Raw genomic sequence first — 15,179 nt, forward strand, 5'->3', positions numbered from 1 at the left:
ATGGAATCCCATAGTGTGGAGAAAATTGAGTCTCAAAATCAGATTCCACAAATTATGATGCCTAGTAAAGGAACCTCTTTCTTTAGAACATGTTTCAATGGTATTAATGCATTATCAGGTAAACATCTCATTATTTTTTGTTATTTTCAAGACACATCCAAAAGTAGAAATAAGTCATAATCTTATCGAAGATTTGATCCAAGAATCAAGATAGGAGGACATGAAGGTCGTGAATTGGTGTAAAAAGGCTAGTAGATAGTCGTGCTGTCTAGTTTCCTTTATCAATGGTATTAGTATTTTTCCGCCTACTTTCTTATACTTCTTATTTTTATATGATGTTTCTTTTATTTCAGTTATCGTATTATTTGTTGGTGCTACTGGTATTCTTTTTTCCTTCTTGTTTTGTTATGCTTTACTTGAGTTAAGGCTGTAGCGGAAACAACCTCTTTACCCTCATAAGGTAGGGATAATATTGTATATACACCAAATACCCTCTTCAGACCCTACTTGTAGCTGGATATGTTGTTGTATAATTTAATTGAAGTTATATGCACCTATAGAGTAAACATTTTAATTATGTTACTTATTATTATTTCTATCATCTTACCTATGAGTATATCACAAAGATAAATTAATTTATCTGTAGTCACCTTATAAATGATCTAACTATATAAATATTCACTAACTCGTTACATAAAAACTTGAACTCTTTTTTTCTTCTTTCATATAGGTATTGGAATAATATCAGTACCCTATGCACTTTCACAAGGAGGATGGTTATGTTTGATGCTACTTTTTTTGGTAGCAATTATATGTTGTTACACAGGAAAACTTTTGCAAAAATACATGAGTGTTTCATCATCAATCAATACATATCCTAATATTGGTGAATTTGCTTTTGGTAACAAAGGAAGAATCTTGATATCAATTTTCTTATATCTTGAACTATACTTTGTTGCAATTTAGTTCCTCATATTAGAGGGCGACAATTTGCATAAATTATTCCCAAATGCAAAAGTTCATGTTGGTTGTGTTAAAATTGTTGGAAGGGATATGAAGTATTTGTTTTATTAGTTGCTATTGTAATATTGCCAACAACATGGTTGAAAAGTTTAGGCTTATTGGCTTATGTTTCTATTGGTGGAGTTTTGGCTTCAATTGTTTTGGTTTTTTCAATATTTTGGGTTGGTGCAATTGATGGTATTGGATTTGGATAAAAAGGTGTGATTTGGAGATGGGATGGATTGATAAGTGCAGTAAGTATGTATACATTTTGTTATTGTGGTCATGCTGTTTTCCCAACAATATGCAATTCCATGAAGGATAGGAGCCAATTTCCCAAGGTGATAATATCTTATTGATAAACATGTATTACTTTAGTTTCAGTTTACGTGGTACTTTCTGGGCATAATACATAAATGTGCCCTTTAACTTGGCCTCATTTTACGTTTATGCCCTTCAACTTTGGGTATGCACAAGTACGCACTTAAACTTGTATAAAGTTGAATAAGTAGACACATGAGTCCTACATGGAATTATACACGTAAGATACCACGTAGGATAAAAAAAATGACATGTAGGACATGCGTGTCTATTTGTTCAAATTTATACAAATTTAAGTGTCTATTTGTGCACACTGAAAGTTGAAGGGCATAAATGTGATTTGAAGCCAAGTTAAATGATATATTTATGTATAATGCCTACTTTTTGACTAGACATAAATCTTAAGAAAGAAGGAAATAATTTTTTTGAAAGTTGTGGTTGTATATCATTTCATGAAGGGCGTAAAAGGAAATTCAAAGTTATGTTATTTTTCTGTTATAGAAAAATTGATGACATCTCTTTTGGAACGACAAATTAAAAATTATATAAAAGTTCGTCATAAAATGAGATAGAGGAAGTATTACTCCCGCGCCACATAGAAAGTGCTTCAACACTTGGAAGTTGGAGAGAAGTACTCCAACCACAAAAATAAACAAAACAATACAAAGACATACAGAAAGACACAAAAATATACGGAACAGAAAACTTAGCGTGAGATTCAAGAACTTTTCAATTTATAAATAAAATATTTTTGTTCAATATTTGATTGAATATGAAGCTGGCAGATGACATTTCAATTGATAAATAATCATGTCTAATTATAAAAAAAATGACATTTCATATTTTCTCATACTAAATTATAAATACCTTTGCTACAGCCTACATGTCATATTACACCAATAATTATAAACATATTTTATTTGATCATCGTATATATAACTTAAATCCTTTTTTTTTTCTTTCTTGTCAAACAGGTTTTATTTGTGTGCTTTATATTAAGCACCATAACCTATGGATCAGTGCCAACTATGGGGTACTTAATGTATGGACAAAATTTAATGTCACAAATAACATTAAATCTCCCTACCGGGATAATTTGTTCAAAAATCGCGATATATACAACACTCGTTAATCCAATAACAAAGTATGCTCTTGTCGTCTCTCCAATTGCAACAACTATTGAAGATAAATTACCATTACGAAAGAGAAAATTTATCGTAAGCTACTTCATCAGAACATTGTTAGTCATCAGCACTGTCATTGTGGCGTTAACCGTTCCATTCTTTGGATATGTCATGACATTTACGGGCGCTCTTTTGGGCGTTACCGTGTCGATGTTTTTGGTTCTTCAGTTGCCATATCTGGAACTTACACTTCTTTGGAAAACATTATTAGTCATGTCTAGAGGTGACAGATGAATGGTTTGGACAAAATTTGGATGGGTCAGAATGGACTGAATCAATAGGTCGTTGCTCAATCATGTCCTAAGTCAAGATGGGCTAAATAATGGTTTGTAGATTACAACTAATACATAGTAATGAAAAGCAAGCACGCATACAATAACTCATCCGTTATAATAAAGAACACAAGTGCTGATAGCTAGCACTGTTTATACTTGATAAACAGTTATTAATGTTGGAAGAAGGCATACATGTCTTGAGAATTTGTATGCGCTAGCTCGATCTGATCTGACCTGCAAAGAACATATATTGTATAAGTTAAAACTAATATTGGAAAACACATAACATATATTGTATAAGTTAAAAGTAATATTGGATGAAAAAATAACATTTCTAAAAAGGAATTTTTTATGTACGAAAGAAGTTGATGATTTCGTATTCATACTCACATTTTCTACAATTGTAGTATACGTCAAGCTTGTCTTCTCCGGTCATTTCTTCAACATATTTCTTAATATTTAAGATCGACTTTCCAAGATGATGGTTGAACGATACTTTGATAAGCTCTAATGACGCAATATCTCCAAAACTGTCTGGGATCTCCATAAGCTTATCACATGTAGTTATACATAGTTTCTCGAGCACAGGAAAGGATTTCTCTGCATCAACCTGCCATTCAGAAAATTCCACCCTAAACAAATTTAGAGATCTGAGATTCTGGAAGGTGACATCTTCCATGTTCCATTCTTTCCCCTCATCGATGATTGCGTCTACTAGACTTAGTTCTTGAAGGTTGGGTTGTCTAGCAATTCTTGAAAGTGTATCGGATGTCAGAGCGAGCCATTGCAACCTCATTATCTTCAAGCTCAAAGGGAAGCCATGTGTATATTCACTGAATGAACCCCAAGAAGCAGATAAATGGAGTTTTTCAAGTTTGTTAAGGACATCCAATCTTGGAAAACAAATCTTCTCTGCTAAACAATCTGGTTGTTGTCCGATACAGACTTCAAGGTTTTGAAGATTAGGAAACCTTTTGAAAATAATATCCTCCGTGTCTTCTAAACCGGGAAGGTAGAGCTCAGATAATGTTCTCAAATTTTCTAACCTTGAGTCCTCATCTAACACAGTGATGCCTGGATCAAAGAGAGCACCCCCATTCATCCGTACATCTCGTAGCTTTGCAAGACTCCATAAACAAGGTGATAGTATCATGTATAATCACTTCGAGTGATCCACCACCAGAGTTTCTAGATTGCAGAGGTTTGAAAATGACGGAGGGAGAGTGTTAGCCTGAGTCTGAATGATGAAGTACTTCAAATGAATGAGCATACCGATTTCATTTAGCGAAGAATCTGTCAATGTTATGCCCTTCAAATCCAAACTTTTGAGAAGCCTCAAATGTTTTAGGTGACCCTTGAGGGGAAGACAAACCCTCGAGCTAAAGACCTTCAGAGAGAGGAGGTGTTTAACATAAGGATTCTTCTTTTCTGGATTAAACACCACAAAATTTTCATCCAAATCAAAGAGACGTTGATCATAACGAATGGTAATTCCTTGTGCCATCACACCAGAAGAAGAAGAAAACGGAGCGTTTCTAGATTTTATGAAGTCAAACAACTTTTCGTTTCTAGATTTTATATAACAAAAGTCATGCACAAGATCATGAATTTTGAAAATAGAATTATCGAAAGATATTACCAAGCTACTGGAAATTAACTCATTCACTACTTCTTCTGCACTTTTCATCTCAATCTGCTCCACAAGTCCTTGAAAAATCAACCAATCTTTCAACTCAGGGATCCATATATCTTTGTCCTTTGGATAACTTGCAAGGTAAACCAAACACGGCTTTACGTGATCTGACAAATGGTCATAACTTAATTGTATAACCTTCACCACTTCCTCTTCATCCTTAAAAATAAAGGAACTCAAATTATTCAGAACTTCATGCCACAAAGCCTCTTTCTTTTCCTTCTTTGAAATGACTCCACCGATTAGATCAAGTACTAAAGGAAGCCCATCACACTTTCGAGCTATCTTTTCTCCAACATCCTTAAGTTCATCAGGGCAATGCTCTTCTCTGAATACCCTTTTCTCTAATAACTCCCAACTTTCTTCTGATCTTAGCAATCGAAGATAAAGAGGATCACTGTGGCATTTTCCATGCAAAGCCACTTCCTTTTTTCGACTTGTTAAAATCACTCTGCTTCCTTTCTGAAATTCAGGAAAAGGTCTCATTAGCTCATCCAATGTTGCAGTATCCCACATGTCATCCAAGACAATAAGGTACCGCTTTCCACATAGTCGTTTCCGCAGCTTATCAGCAATGTCATCATCTATGGCATGATCCTCACTGAATCTTTCTTTCAAACCAATAACTTCATTGAAAATTTTCTGCAACAACTTTTTCTCATTACGTTCCTGGTCGACTGTGCACCAAGCACGAACGTCGAAATGATCAACAATGGACTTATCATTATACACTCTGTAAGCCAAAGTAGTTTTTCCAAGCCCTGGCATGCCGACTATGGAAATGACATCTATCTCAGCTGGTCCGCTGGTGAGCTTCCTAATTATCCACTCTATCTCCTCCACAAAACCTACAATTATTTTACCAACTGTACTCGATGAACTTCTTTCAACCGGCTTGTTGGGAGTGTTTGCAACAATAATACCACTGCTCTTGGGGATCTTCTCTTGTACCTCTCTTTTGACAAGCTTGATCTTTTCAACCGTATCAGGAAGTATGAAGATGAGTTGTAATAGACCATGATCTTGGGCAAGAATTGATTTAATGGCATGTTCCGCCTCATATGCCAAATCTAGAACACGAGTCCAAAGATCTCTATGCAACTCTTGCTCAACATACCCGAAGAACGATCTTATGATTTCCAGGTCTTCCTTCACCTGCTTAATTTGTTTTTTTATCAAAGCAACTGAAGAAGCATTGGAATTGACCAAGTCTTTTAAGTTTGTGAGTAGAAGAGTCATGAAGAGCGGTCCATCACTCCTGGGGAAGCGAAGCTGAGACGAGGCTGCACGGGCTTTTAAGAAATCATTCTTGAGATCTTCCTTGAGAAGTTCAATACTTTCCAGCAAGTTTAGATTTGCAGCACTTGCTTCATTCATATTCTCTTCTAAGTTACGAAAAAGAACGAATACCTCCTCGGTAAGTTCTCTAACACGTGCCAGGAGAACAAACAATTTGTCATGACGAATAACGTCCTTGGGCACATCAGAAAGAATAATCAATAGGAACTCTATCATGACATGAATGTTACACGTAGAAGCGCTAGGAGTAAGAGCATTAACCATGTGCTCTTGTAGATGAATCAGAGATTCTCTAAGACTGTCCACAGATGATACCTGCTAATAGACCAAATGTGTATCAAAATCTTCAGTGCCACAAACGTAAAGGGCCTTCTTCAAAATAGCCTACTGCATAAGCTAAATGTTTGTCCTGTACTTGACTTAAACATAACGACAACAACATATCTATCTAGGGAGGTGGTGTGTATGCCGACCTTACCCCTACTTTTGTTTCAAATAAAACATACTAGTAAGCAACAGCTGCATACTCGGCAATTCTCATCTTACTTTATCAACAATAAATGAAACAGATAAAAGTACTGCTATGAGAACTCAAAGAGCAGTTCTTTAATAAAATATCATGTTACTCTGAATGTAATCAAAGCAAGATAAACAAAACAAACAATCATCCAAGTCAATACAACAACAACAACAACAAGTCAACAACATATTCAGTATAGTCCCACGAAGTAGGATCTGAAGAGGATAGAGCGTATGCAAACCTTACCCCTACCTCAAAGTTTTTCTGATAGATCCTCGGCTCAAGAAAAATAATCTTAAGCATGCAATCCCAAAAGGACGTAACGAAGATACAAGAAACAACAGAAAATAACAAAAATAGCAGATAGTAACAAAACAAAATCTACAACAAAACAATATACTAATCGAGGTACAAGAACATACCAATGAGTTGCTTGCTAATTTCTCCATTTCTCCTTCATTTTCTTTTCCTATTTCCATGTATGCAATTATCAAAATCTGAACAATTACTCTACTAATTAGTCTCTAATTAACACCAAAAATGTCTAGAAAATATTAATTTGTAAAGAAGAAAGTATTAACACCCAAATATTCTTCAATAATCATACCTTGAAGTTGACAAAATGGGACAAAAGCAGTTGAAATAATTACTTGGCCAAAGACAAACTTGAAAGGCCAAAGAAGATTTAAAAAATTACTCTACTACTCCCTCCGTCCACATTTAATTGTCATATTGCATTTTTCGAAAGTGAATTTGACTAATTTTCAAAGTTAAATTAGATTACATTAATTCGATAATTTAAACAAAAAATTTAGATACTCAAAAACTATACGAAAGGTACTATAAATTGCAATATTTTGCATATCAATATGATGAAAAAATAGATCATAAAATGTTAGTCAAAGTTGTTTTACTCCAAAAAAAGAAAACCATAACAATTAAAAGTGGACGGAGGAAATAATTTTTACTCCCTTATATATAAATTATTATTTCCGAACATGATATCACATAGCACTTTTTTATTTTCAAATATTTGACCTTTTAATTTATAAATTAAGTGAAAAATATTATAAATTATAATAAAATAATAATTTAAAAAATATATGGAAAAATTAGGTTAAAAAAGTAACTCATTTAATCTCGAAATTCGAATACTATCACGTGATGGAGGCAGTAGTACACATTATCATCTTAGTCTTTGTAAATTAATTGTCATCTTCAAGTCTCTGTAATCAATGTGGAAAATATAATATTTTATATCATCTTAATAATCAATTGTGAAAGTCATATACACCGATACACGTCTCTTGCCTTATAATATTCATTATATACTCCACTTGTATTGAGATTCGTTTGATCCATTGTGAAAATTAATTGTCAATTTAAAGTTTATATAATCAATTTCGAAAAATATAATATTTTATACTACACATGTTTTGAGATCTGATCTAATATTATTATTTTTTTGGTATTAGTAATATTTATACTCCACTTGTTTTGAGATTTTCATAATTTGCTTTCTGATTCCAATTGGATGTTCCGGTATGATGTGAAAATATTTTCTAATAAAATAAGTGGTTGTTTACTAAATTATGTTCGGTAAGTGATTTAAAAAATTATTTTAAAAGTATTTGTATATATAATCAAGATATATAAATACTATTGACATCAGTGCATCAACTCATCCTTATTGTGTCTCGTGGACACCTGATACTAACATGACCCATAAGATGATCATTTTGCAAGTTAAAGTGTTCAAATGAAAAAAATAGGGACGAATTGAGATGTGTAGATATGTATTCTTAAATTTTTATTTTTTAATAGTCGAATTTATACCTAATAAGATATAAGTTCTTTAGTAACTGCAATCATCCTACATGGCAATTTTCATCCTACATGGTGTCCTATGTGTATTATGTCACGTAGGACTCATGTGTCTACTTGTTCAATTTAATACAAATTAGTGCCTACATGTGAAATGAGGCCAAGTTAAATGGCACATTTATGTATTATGTCATTAATTTANAAATTTTTCCAAAAAATGACTATTTCCAAATTTCAAGCTTCTTCATATTCATTTTTAAATTGTCGGATGTTACATGTTGCTTTATGTAACTTAGATTATGAACATAATCTTTATAACTTATAAGAATCAATGATTTAATTTTTGTTTATATAAGTTAAATTCTATATACTAAATCATCTGTTATAGTTGAATTTATCAAATTGATTTAAGCGCACGTAAGTTATATTGATCTTGAAAAAATGATTCGATTTTACCCTTTAATTAACTATTCGAAATATGATAGCTTGCCCTCTATTTAAAGTCAGAACAAGTGCTTTTAATCGTAAAGACTTGATGAAATATTTATATAGTCAATTTTTATGTTATATAAAAATTATTTACCTACATTAGTTTTAAACTAAATTTATATTCTACTGTTCTTTTTTTCAAATCTATTTTACTAGGGGCCTTTCGCTTGGAATTTGAGATGACTTAAAAATTAAATATATATAAAAGAATAGGACATAATATCATGTCTAAAAATAAAAACTCATAGGTAATATATAAGGGAATATTAAAAAGAATTTAATTGAGAAGTCAATGAATTATTAGAGTAATTTTTAAATCTTCTTTCTATTAGGTGGCCTTTCAAGTTTGTCTTTAACCAATTTATTAATCATTGGACCATTTTCTCAACCTTAAGGTATGATTATTGAAGAATATTTGGGTTTTAATACTTTCTTCTTTACAAATTAATATTTGCTAGACAGATGTGGTGTTAATTAGTAGAGTAATTGTTCAGATTTTGAGAATTGCATACATGGAAATAGGAAAAGAAAATGAAGGAGAAACAGAGAAATTAGCAAGCAACTCATTGGTATGTTGTTTCTTGTACCTCGATTAGTATATTATTTTGTTGTAGTTTTTGCTATGTTTGTTATTTTTGTTATTGTTTGTTGTTTCTTATATTTCGGCTACTTCCTTTTTTGGGTTGGATTGTTTTCCTTGAACGAGGATCTATTGGAAACAGTCTCTGTACTTTTGAGGTAAGGGTAAGGTTTGTGTACGCTCTAACCTCAGATCCCACTACACTGGGTATTGTTGTTGTTGTTGTATTGACTTGGATGATTATTTGTTTTGTTTGTCTTGCCATTCTACTATCGTTATTTTTATTTCCGCCCTTCATTGATTACATCCAGAGTAACATGATTTTTATTTAAAGAACTGCTCTTTGATTTCTCATAGTCATTTTAAGAAGAAAGTTAAAGATTTTTGAAACATGTGATCGATCCCTCATGTGTTGATGAATAGCCTCGAATACTGTAGGCACATTACATTTTGTTGTTGTTGATAAGATAAGATAAGAATTGCCGAGTAAATAGATATTAGTAAGGTCTGCGTACACTCTACCCTCCCCTGACCCCATTTGTGGGATTACACTGGGTATGTTGTTGTCGTTATGTTTAATTTGAAGGTTTTATAGGATGGAGTTCTGTTATATTAAAAAAAGGTAGTTAGCCGGGTCATGGAGCGGGTCAGTAAAGTGATTTTAATGGATGTATTTTTTGACTTTTTGGAACAATTTTCATTAGTTGAGTGACTTTCTGAGAAATCTAACTCTTGTGCTTTTTGATATAAAGTACAAGACAAACATTTAGCTTATGCAGGCACTGAAAATTTTGATACACATTTGGTCTTTTAGCAGGTATCATCTGTTGTACTTTGCGAGGACATTGTCGATCTTCAGGATTTCATAGAGAGGTTAAAGAATGAACAAGATCAAATTGTTGATCAAACTGAAAAGCTGAAATTTTTGTTGGCATGTTTACAGCTATGTTATTACATGTCGGATGGTCCTAATGTTGAAATGTCTTGCATATCATATGAGGTTCATGATCTGGTTCAATCACTTTTTAATCAGAGTAGTGGAGATGACATAATGGTTAAATTGACAGATCATGTCATTCCTCGCCTTCTTGAAAATATCACAAGTTCTAAAATCGCAGATCATCATCATTCTGAATCAAGTGCCACCATGACTGAGGATCAGTTGGTTGAACTTTTGGACGTGCTCCTTGTGAATCTCCATAACCTACCCAAGGTTCATGCTGAGTTGATTTTCCCATCAATGACTCAATATGAGCTTCTTCAGAATGCATTTGGCAATTTAAGAGATTTCTATGCTCTGAAAGTAAATGGTGGCATTGAGTATGAGACAATCGAATATGTCTATCGCCTGTCTTACCGCAGTTTCAACTTATGGCGGAGACTGTAGGACACTTCTGTCTTATCCTTTTGTCTTGTCAACTTTATAAAACAGATGAAAAATATGACAATGAACTTGCAGTCTCTCAAGTCAATTCCAATATAGTCCATGGACTTTTGAATATAATTCCGGTTTCACTGGATGTTATGCGCATATGTTGTACATATTTGAAAGCTTCAAAGTCCGAAGAAGTTGGACGCCTCATTAAGCTGCTCCAAGAAGCCTATCCAGATCTTCTTATAGAATATCTGATTCATCTACAAGAGCACGTGACTAATATTATTACTCCTAGCACCACATCTCGAAACATTCATGTCATGATAGAGTTCCTATTCATTATTCTTTATGATGTGTCCAAGGACATTATTCATCATGACAAATTATTTCTTCTCTTGGAAGTTGTTGAGGCACTTATCGAGGAGATAACCATTCTTGTTCGCAACTTAGAGGAGAAAACAACGAGTGAAGACAATATGAATGTAACAAGCTGTGCAGGTCTAAACTTATTGGAAAATATTGAACTCCTGAAGGAAGATCTCAAGAATGTTTTCTTGAAAGCCCGTGCAGACTTATCTCAGCTCTGCTTCCCCATGAGTGATGGACCGCTTTTCATGACTTTTCTACTCACAAACTTAAAAGACTTGGTCGATTCCAATGCTTCTTCAGTTGCTTTGATAAAAGAAGAAATTAAGAAGGTGAAAGAAGACCTGGAAATCATAAGATCGTTCTTCGGGTATGCTGAGCAAGAGTTGCATAGAGATCTTTGGACTCGTGTTCTAGATTTGCACACAGATAAGTTGCACCCACATTGTCACAGTAAATGGTTGGTGCTTGGGGAAGTGAAACATGTAGTTCTTTTAGCAGATTTGTCACCCAGTTGGTTTCAGCAAGTGCACTTGCTACAGCACGATACTCTGCTTCAGTTGATGAGCGAGCAATTGTTTTTTGTTTATTGGAGGACCAGCTCACAGGATTTTGGCCTAAAAAAATATGTATCCAGTAGTGGAAGCTCGATCACTTACATCTCCAGCCCAATCCGCATCAGAGTACATGTGTAGCTTGAAATCATTATCTCTTTGAATGTGAAGAGCAAGCTGAATTGTGCCTTGGAGATACCTGAGTACTCGTTTGAGTGCTTTCCAGTGAACTTCAGATGGGGAATGCATAAATTGAGACAATTTATTTACAGAGAAGTTGATATCCGGACGAGTAAAAGATAAGTACTGTAGTTTTCCAAGAACTCTTTTGTAACGAGTGGCATCAGTTGGTTGCTTACCATCATTTAGGTGAGGCATGTCAGTGGTACTCATTGGGGTTTTTGCCGAATTGCAGTCTTGCATGTTTTCTTCAGAGAGAATTTCATTTATGTAGTTAAACTGTGATAAGGTAATACCTTTGGCAGTACGGAGCACCTCAATTCCAAGGAAGAAGTGTAGATTCCCAAGATCTTTGATGGAAAAACGTTCAGCAAGAGAAGCTATAGCCTGATTTACCTCGGAGTGGTGATTCCCTGTGATGATGATATCATCCACATAAACTAGGGCGTACAAAATGTTGTTCGACACTTTGCGAATGAAAAGTGAGGCATCAGATTCTGACTTGACAAATCCCAGATACAGAAGGAACGTCTTGAGTTCATTGTACCATGCCTGAGGGGCTTGCTTGAGTCCATAGATGGCTTTCTTTAGACGACAGATATGGGAGGGGAACTGCACGTCTGCAAAACCCGGAGGTTGGACCATGTACACTTCTTCTTCTAAACGACCCTGCAAGAACGCGTTGTTGACATCAAGTTGGCGAAGGGGCCAATTCTGATGGACAACAATTGAGAGCACCAAGCGCACAGTAGTTGGTTTGACAACTGGACTAAATGTGGCATGGTAGTCAACTCCAGGACATTGTGTAAACCCCTTTGCAACAAGTCAAGCCTTGTAGCGTTCGATTGTCCCATCAGATTTCCGTTTTAACCTGTATAACCATTTGCAAGAAACAATGTTTTTTGTGGGGTCATGTGGTACCAATTCCCATGTCTGATTGTTCAATAATGCATCAAATTCACTTTTCATGGCTCTCTGCCACTCTGGGTGTTTGTTAGCGTGTTTGAAGCTAGTAGGGGTGATGGTGGGGGATAAGTGAGCCAGAAAGTCAAGGATGGTTTTGGTTTGTGAATGTTGTGCTGGGAGCAGGTCACAACACGAGTTGGTGGAGGAAGAGAAGGTTGCGGAGGTTCTGTGACTTGAACAGGTTCAGGAGAAGGTCGTAGGGGAATTGAGGCAGTGGGATGGGCAACGGAGTTTTGTCCAATAGATGAAATTGTTTTGTTTCGGCGGCTGTACACAATTGGAAAAACTGATGATTGAGGCAACGGGGGATAAGACGGGGTATCAGTGTGATCAGGAGGGGCAATGGGGTGTGGAGGAGAAGGAGAAGACGTACCTGGAGATGCAGATTATGTTGGAGCGCAAGCAGAGGAGACAGTGTCTTTGTGAGCGTTGGTGGTACCTGCCTTCGGGATAAGTATGGGACTCAGTAAGTCGTGGCTAATAGGAGGAGAAAAAATATTGGATGGTGTTAGGTTTGTTGCAGTTGAACCTTCCCACGCAAGTGTTATACAAGTTGAAGAAACATTTGAAAAAATATTTTGGTAAGGAAAATTGTTTTCAAAAAAATTCACATCACGAGATAAATAGATTTTAGAAGATTTTGGATCAAAACATTGATGACAATGATGAAGTAAAGAGAAACCTAAATATACACAGGGTGTTGATCGGGGCTCTAATTTATTTTTGGAATAAGGTTTGAGCCAGGGATAGCAGAGACACCCAAAGATTTTTAAAGAATTGTAATCCGGATCTTGACCAAACAATAGTTGAAACGGTGATTTATTTTGTAAATGTGGGGTAGGCAAAAGATTTATGAGATAAGCCGCATGTTGACAGGCAAAAGACCAAAGAGTCGATGGAAGGGATGCCTCATGAAGTAAGGTTCTGGCCGTCTCAATAATATGCCTGTGACGACGTTCAGCAAGAGCAACTCTTTGGGGGGTGTATGGAGGAGATACAAGATGTTCAATACCCTGAGATCTTAGGTACGGATCAAGGCTTTTATATTCGCCACCACCATCTGTATAGAGAGAAAGAACTTTCGTATTAAATCGACGTTCGATTAATGCTTGAAAGTTCTGCAAAAGGTTAGTAACCTCACTTTTATTTCTTAATGTGTAAAGCCAGGTGTATTTGGTATAATGATCCACACAAATACAGTAATATAATTTATTGTCAATAGATTGAATTGGAGAAGGACCCCATAAATCACTAAAGATAGTTTGAAAAGGCTGGGTACATGATAAAGTGAACTGCTGAAACGGATGGCGATGAGCCTTATTCGAAGAACAAGAATTACAAACTGAAAATTTTTCTCGCGAGCAAGGTAGCGAGAATTTATTCAAAATAAAACGTAAAACTCCTGAATGTAGATGACCCAACCGACGATGCCAAGTGAAACTGGTGGTGGTGGAGGAAGTCAAATGCGCTTGAGGAGGAGAGATGGAGGTTAAGTCTGGCCACTCATAGAGACCGTCTCTACTCTGACCGTGCACCAACGGAGTCCGCGTTTCCAAGTCCTTCATAGAAAAATGAAAAGGAAAGAATTCAATAAAGGTTAGGTTATCTTGACAAAATTTAGAGACTGAGAGTAAATTGCGTTTAATGCTTGGAGCACAGAGAGTGTTAGAGAGTTTGAAAGATCTATTTGATGCATTTAAATGAGTAGAACCAGTGTGAGTTATGGGAATTTTGTTACCATCACCCATAGATACTTGCTCCATGCCATTGTATACCTGCAGGTCTTGGGGTGTGGCAGTGATGTGGTGAGATGCTCCCGAGTCGAGAATCCAAGGATTGTCTGACGTGTTCAAGCCTGACACATAGTTGGCCTTGGCCTCAAAGTGATTGTAAGACTGCGATCGACAAACGTTTGCAACATGACCGGGTTTGTTGCACAACTGGCAGCGTACACCATCATAATAGTTGTTGTTAGTCGAAGATCTCCTCGGATTGGGTGAAGTGAAGCGATTGTTGGACCGCCGTTGTTGGTTGGTACCATTGTTATTGTTGGGGCGACGATTATTGCAATAGTTTGAATGACCAGATTGGTTGGCTGTAGCAGCAACAACAGTAATCTGGGTAGGAACGCTTTTGGACTCCTCACGTCGAAGAAAAAGTTCATGGTCTTAAAGCTTTTCGTACAGTTCTTCATATGTTATAGGGGAATCACGAGCACAGATTGCAGCAGAAATACCATGAAACTCTGCACCCAGACCACTAAGGATCTTTACTATAAGTTTAGAGTTGGTAACGGGGGCACCAGCAATAGAGAGTTCATTAGCAATAGAGCGAACACTTTGCAAATACTCGGTGACTGGTTGAGAGTCTTTGGTCAGACGCATCAGTCGATCACGCAGACTGAAAATTCTGGTTTGAGACTTATTTGCATAAGCAGTGTGCAGGGCATCCCAGGCTGTCTTAGCTGAGTTAGCAGCGGCAACCGTTGTAGCAATTGTTGGATCAACAGATGCCATAAGTGCTTTTTGAATGAGTTGGTCTTGCCGAAACC

At 35.7% G+C, this 15,179-nt stretch overlaps 1 protein-coding gene and 1 pseudogene across 1 annotated transcript; one reads left to right on the forward strand and one right to left on the reverse strand.

Annotated features, from left to right (window-relative positions):
- On the forward strand, positions 1–2,728 carry LOC125852836 (amino acid transporter AVT1I-like; annotated as a pseudogene).
- A 1,213-nt stretch (positions 2,729–3,941) lies between these two features.
- On the reverse strand, positions 3,942–6,773 carry LOC125852837 (putative late blight resistance protein homolog R1B-23). The gene is made up of 2 exons (XM_049532520.1): positions 6,717–6,773; positions 3,942–6,089 (listed from the first exon to the last, which is right to left on the reverse strand). Exons 1-2 carry the CDS (start codon positions 6,771–6,773, stop codon positions 3,942–3,944), a joined length of 2,205 nt encoding a protein of 734 aa, XP_049388477.1.
- Positions 6,774–15,179: the final 8,406 nt, after the last annotated feature.

The sequence above is a fragment of the Solanum stenotomum genome, unplaced genomic scaffold, assembly GCF_019186545.1.
Source record: "Solanum stenotomum isolate F172 unplaced genomic scaffold, ASM1918654v1 scaffold6102, whole genome shotgun sequence".
Taxonomy (NCBI): Eukaryota; Viridiplantae; Streptophyta; class Magnoliopsida; order Solanales; family Solanaceae; genus Solanum; species Solanum stenotomum.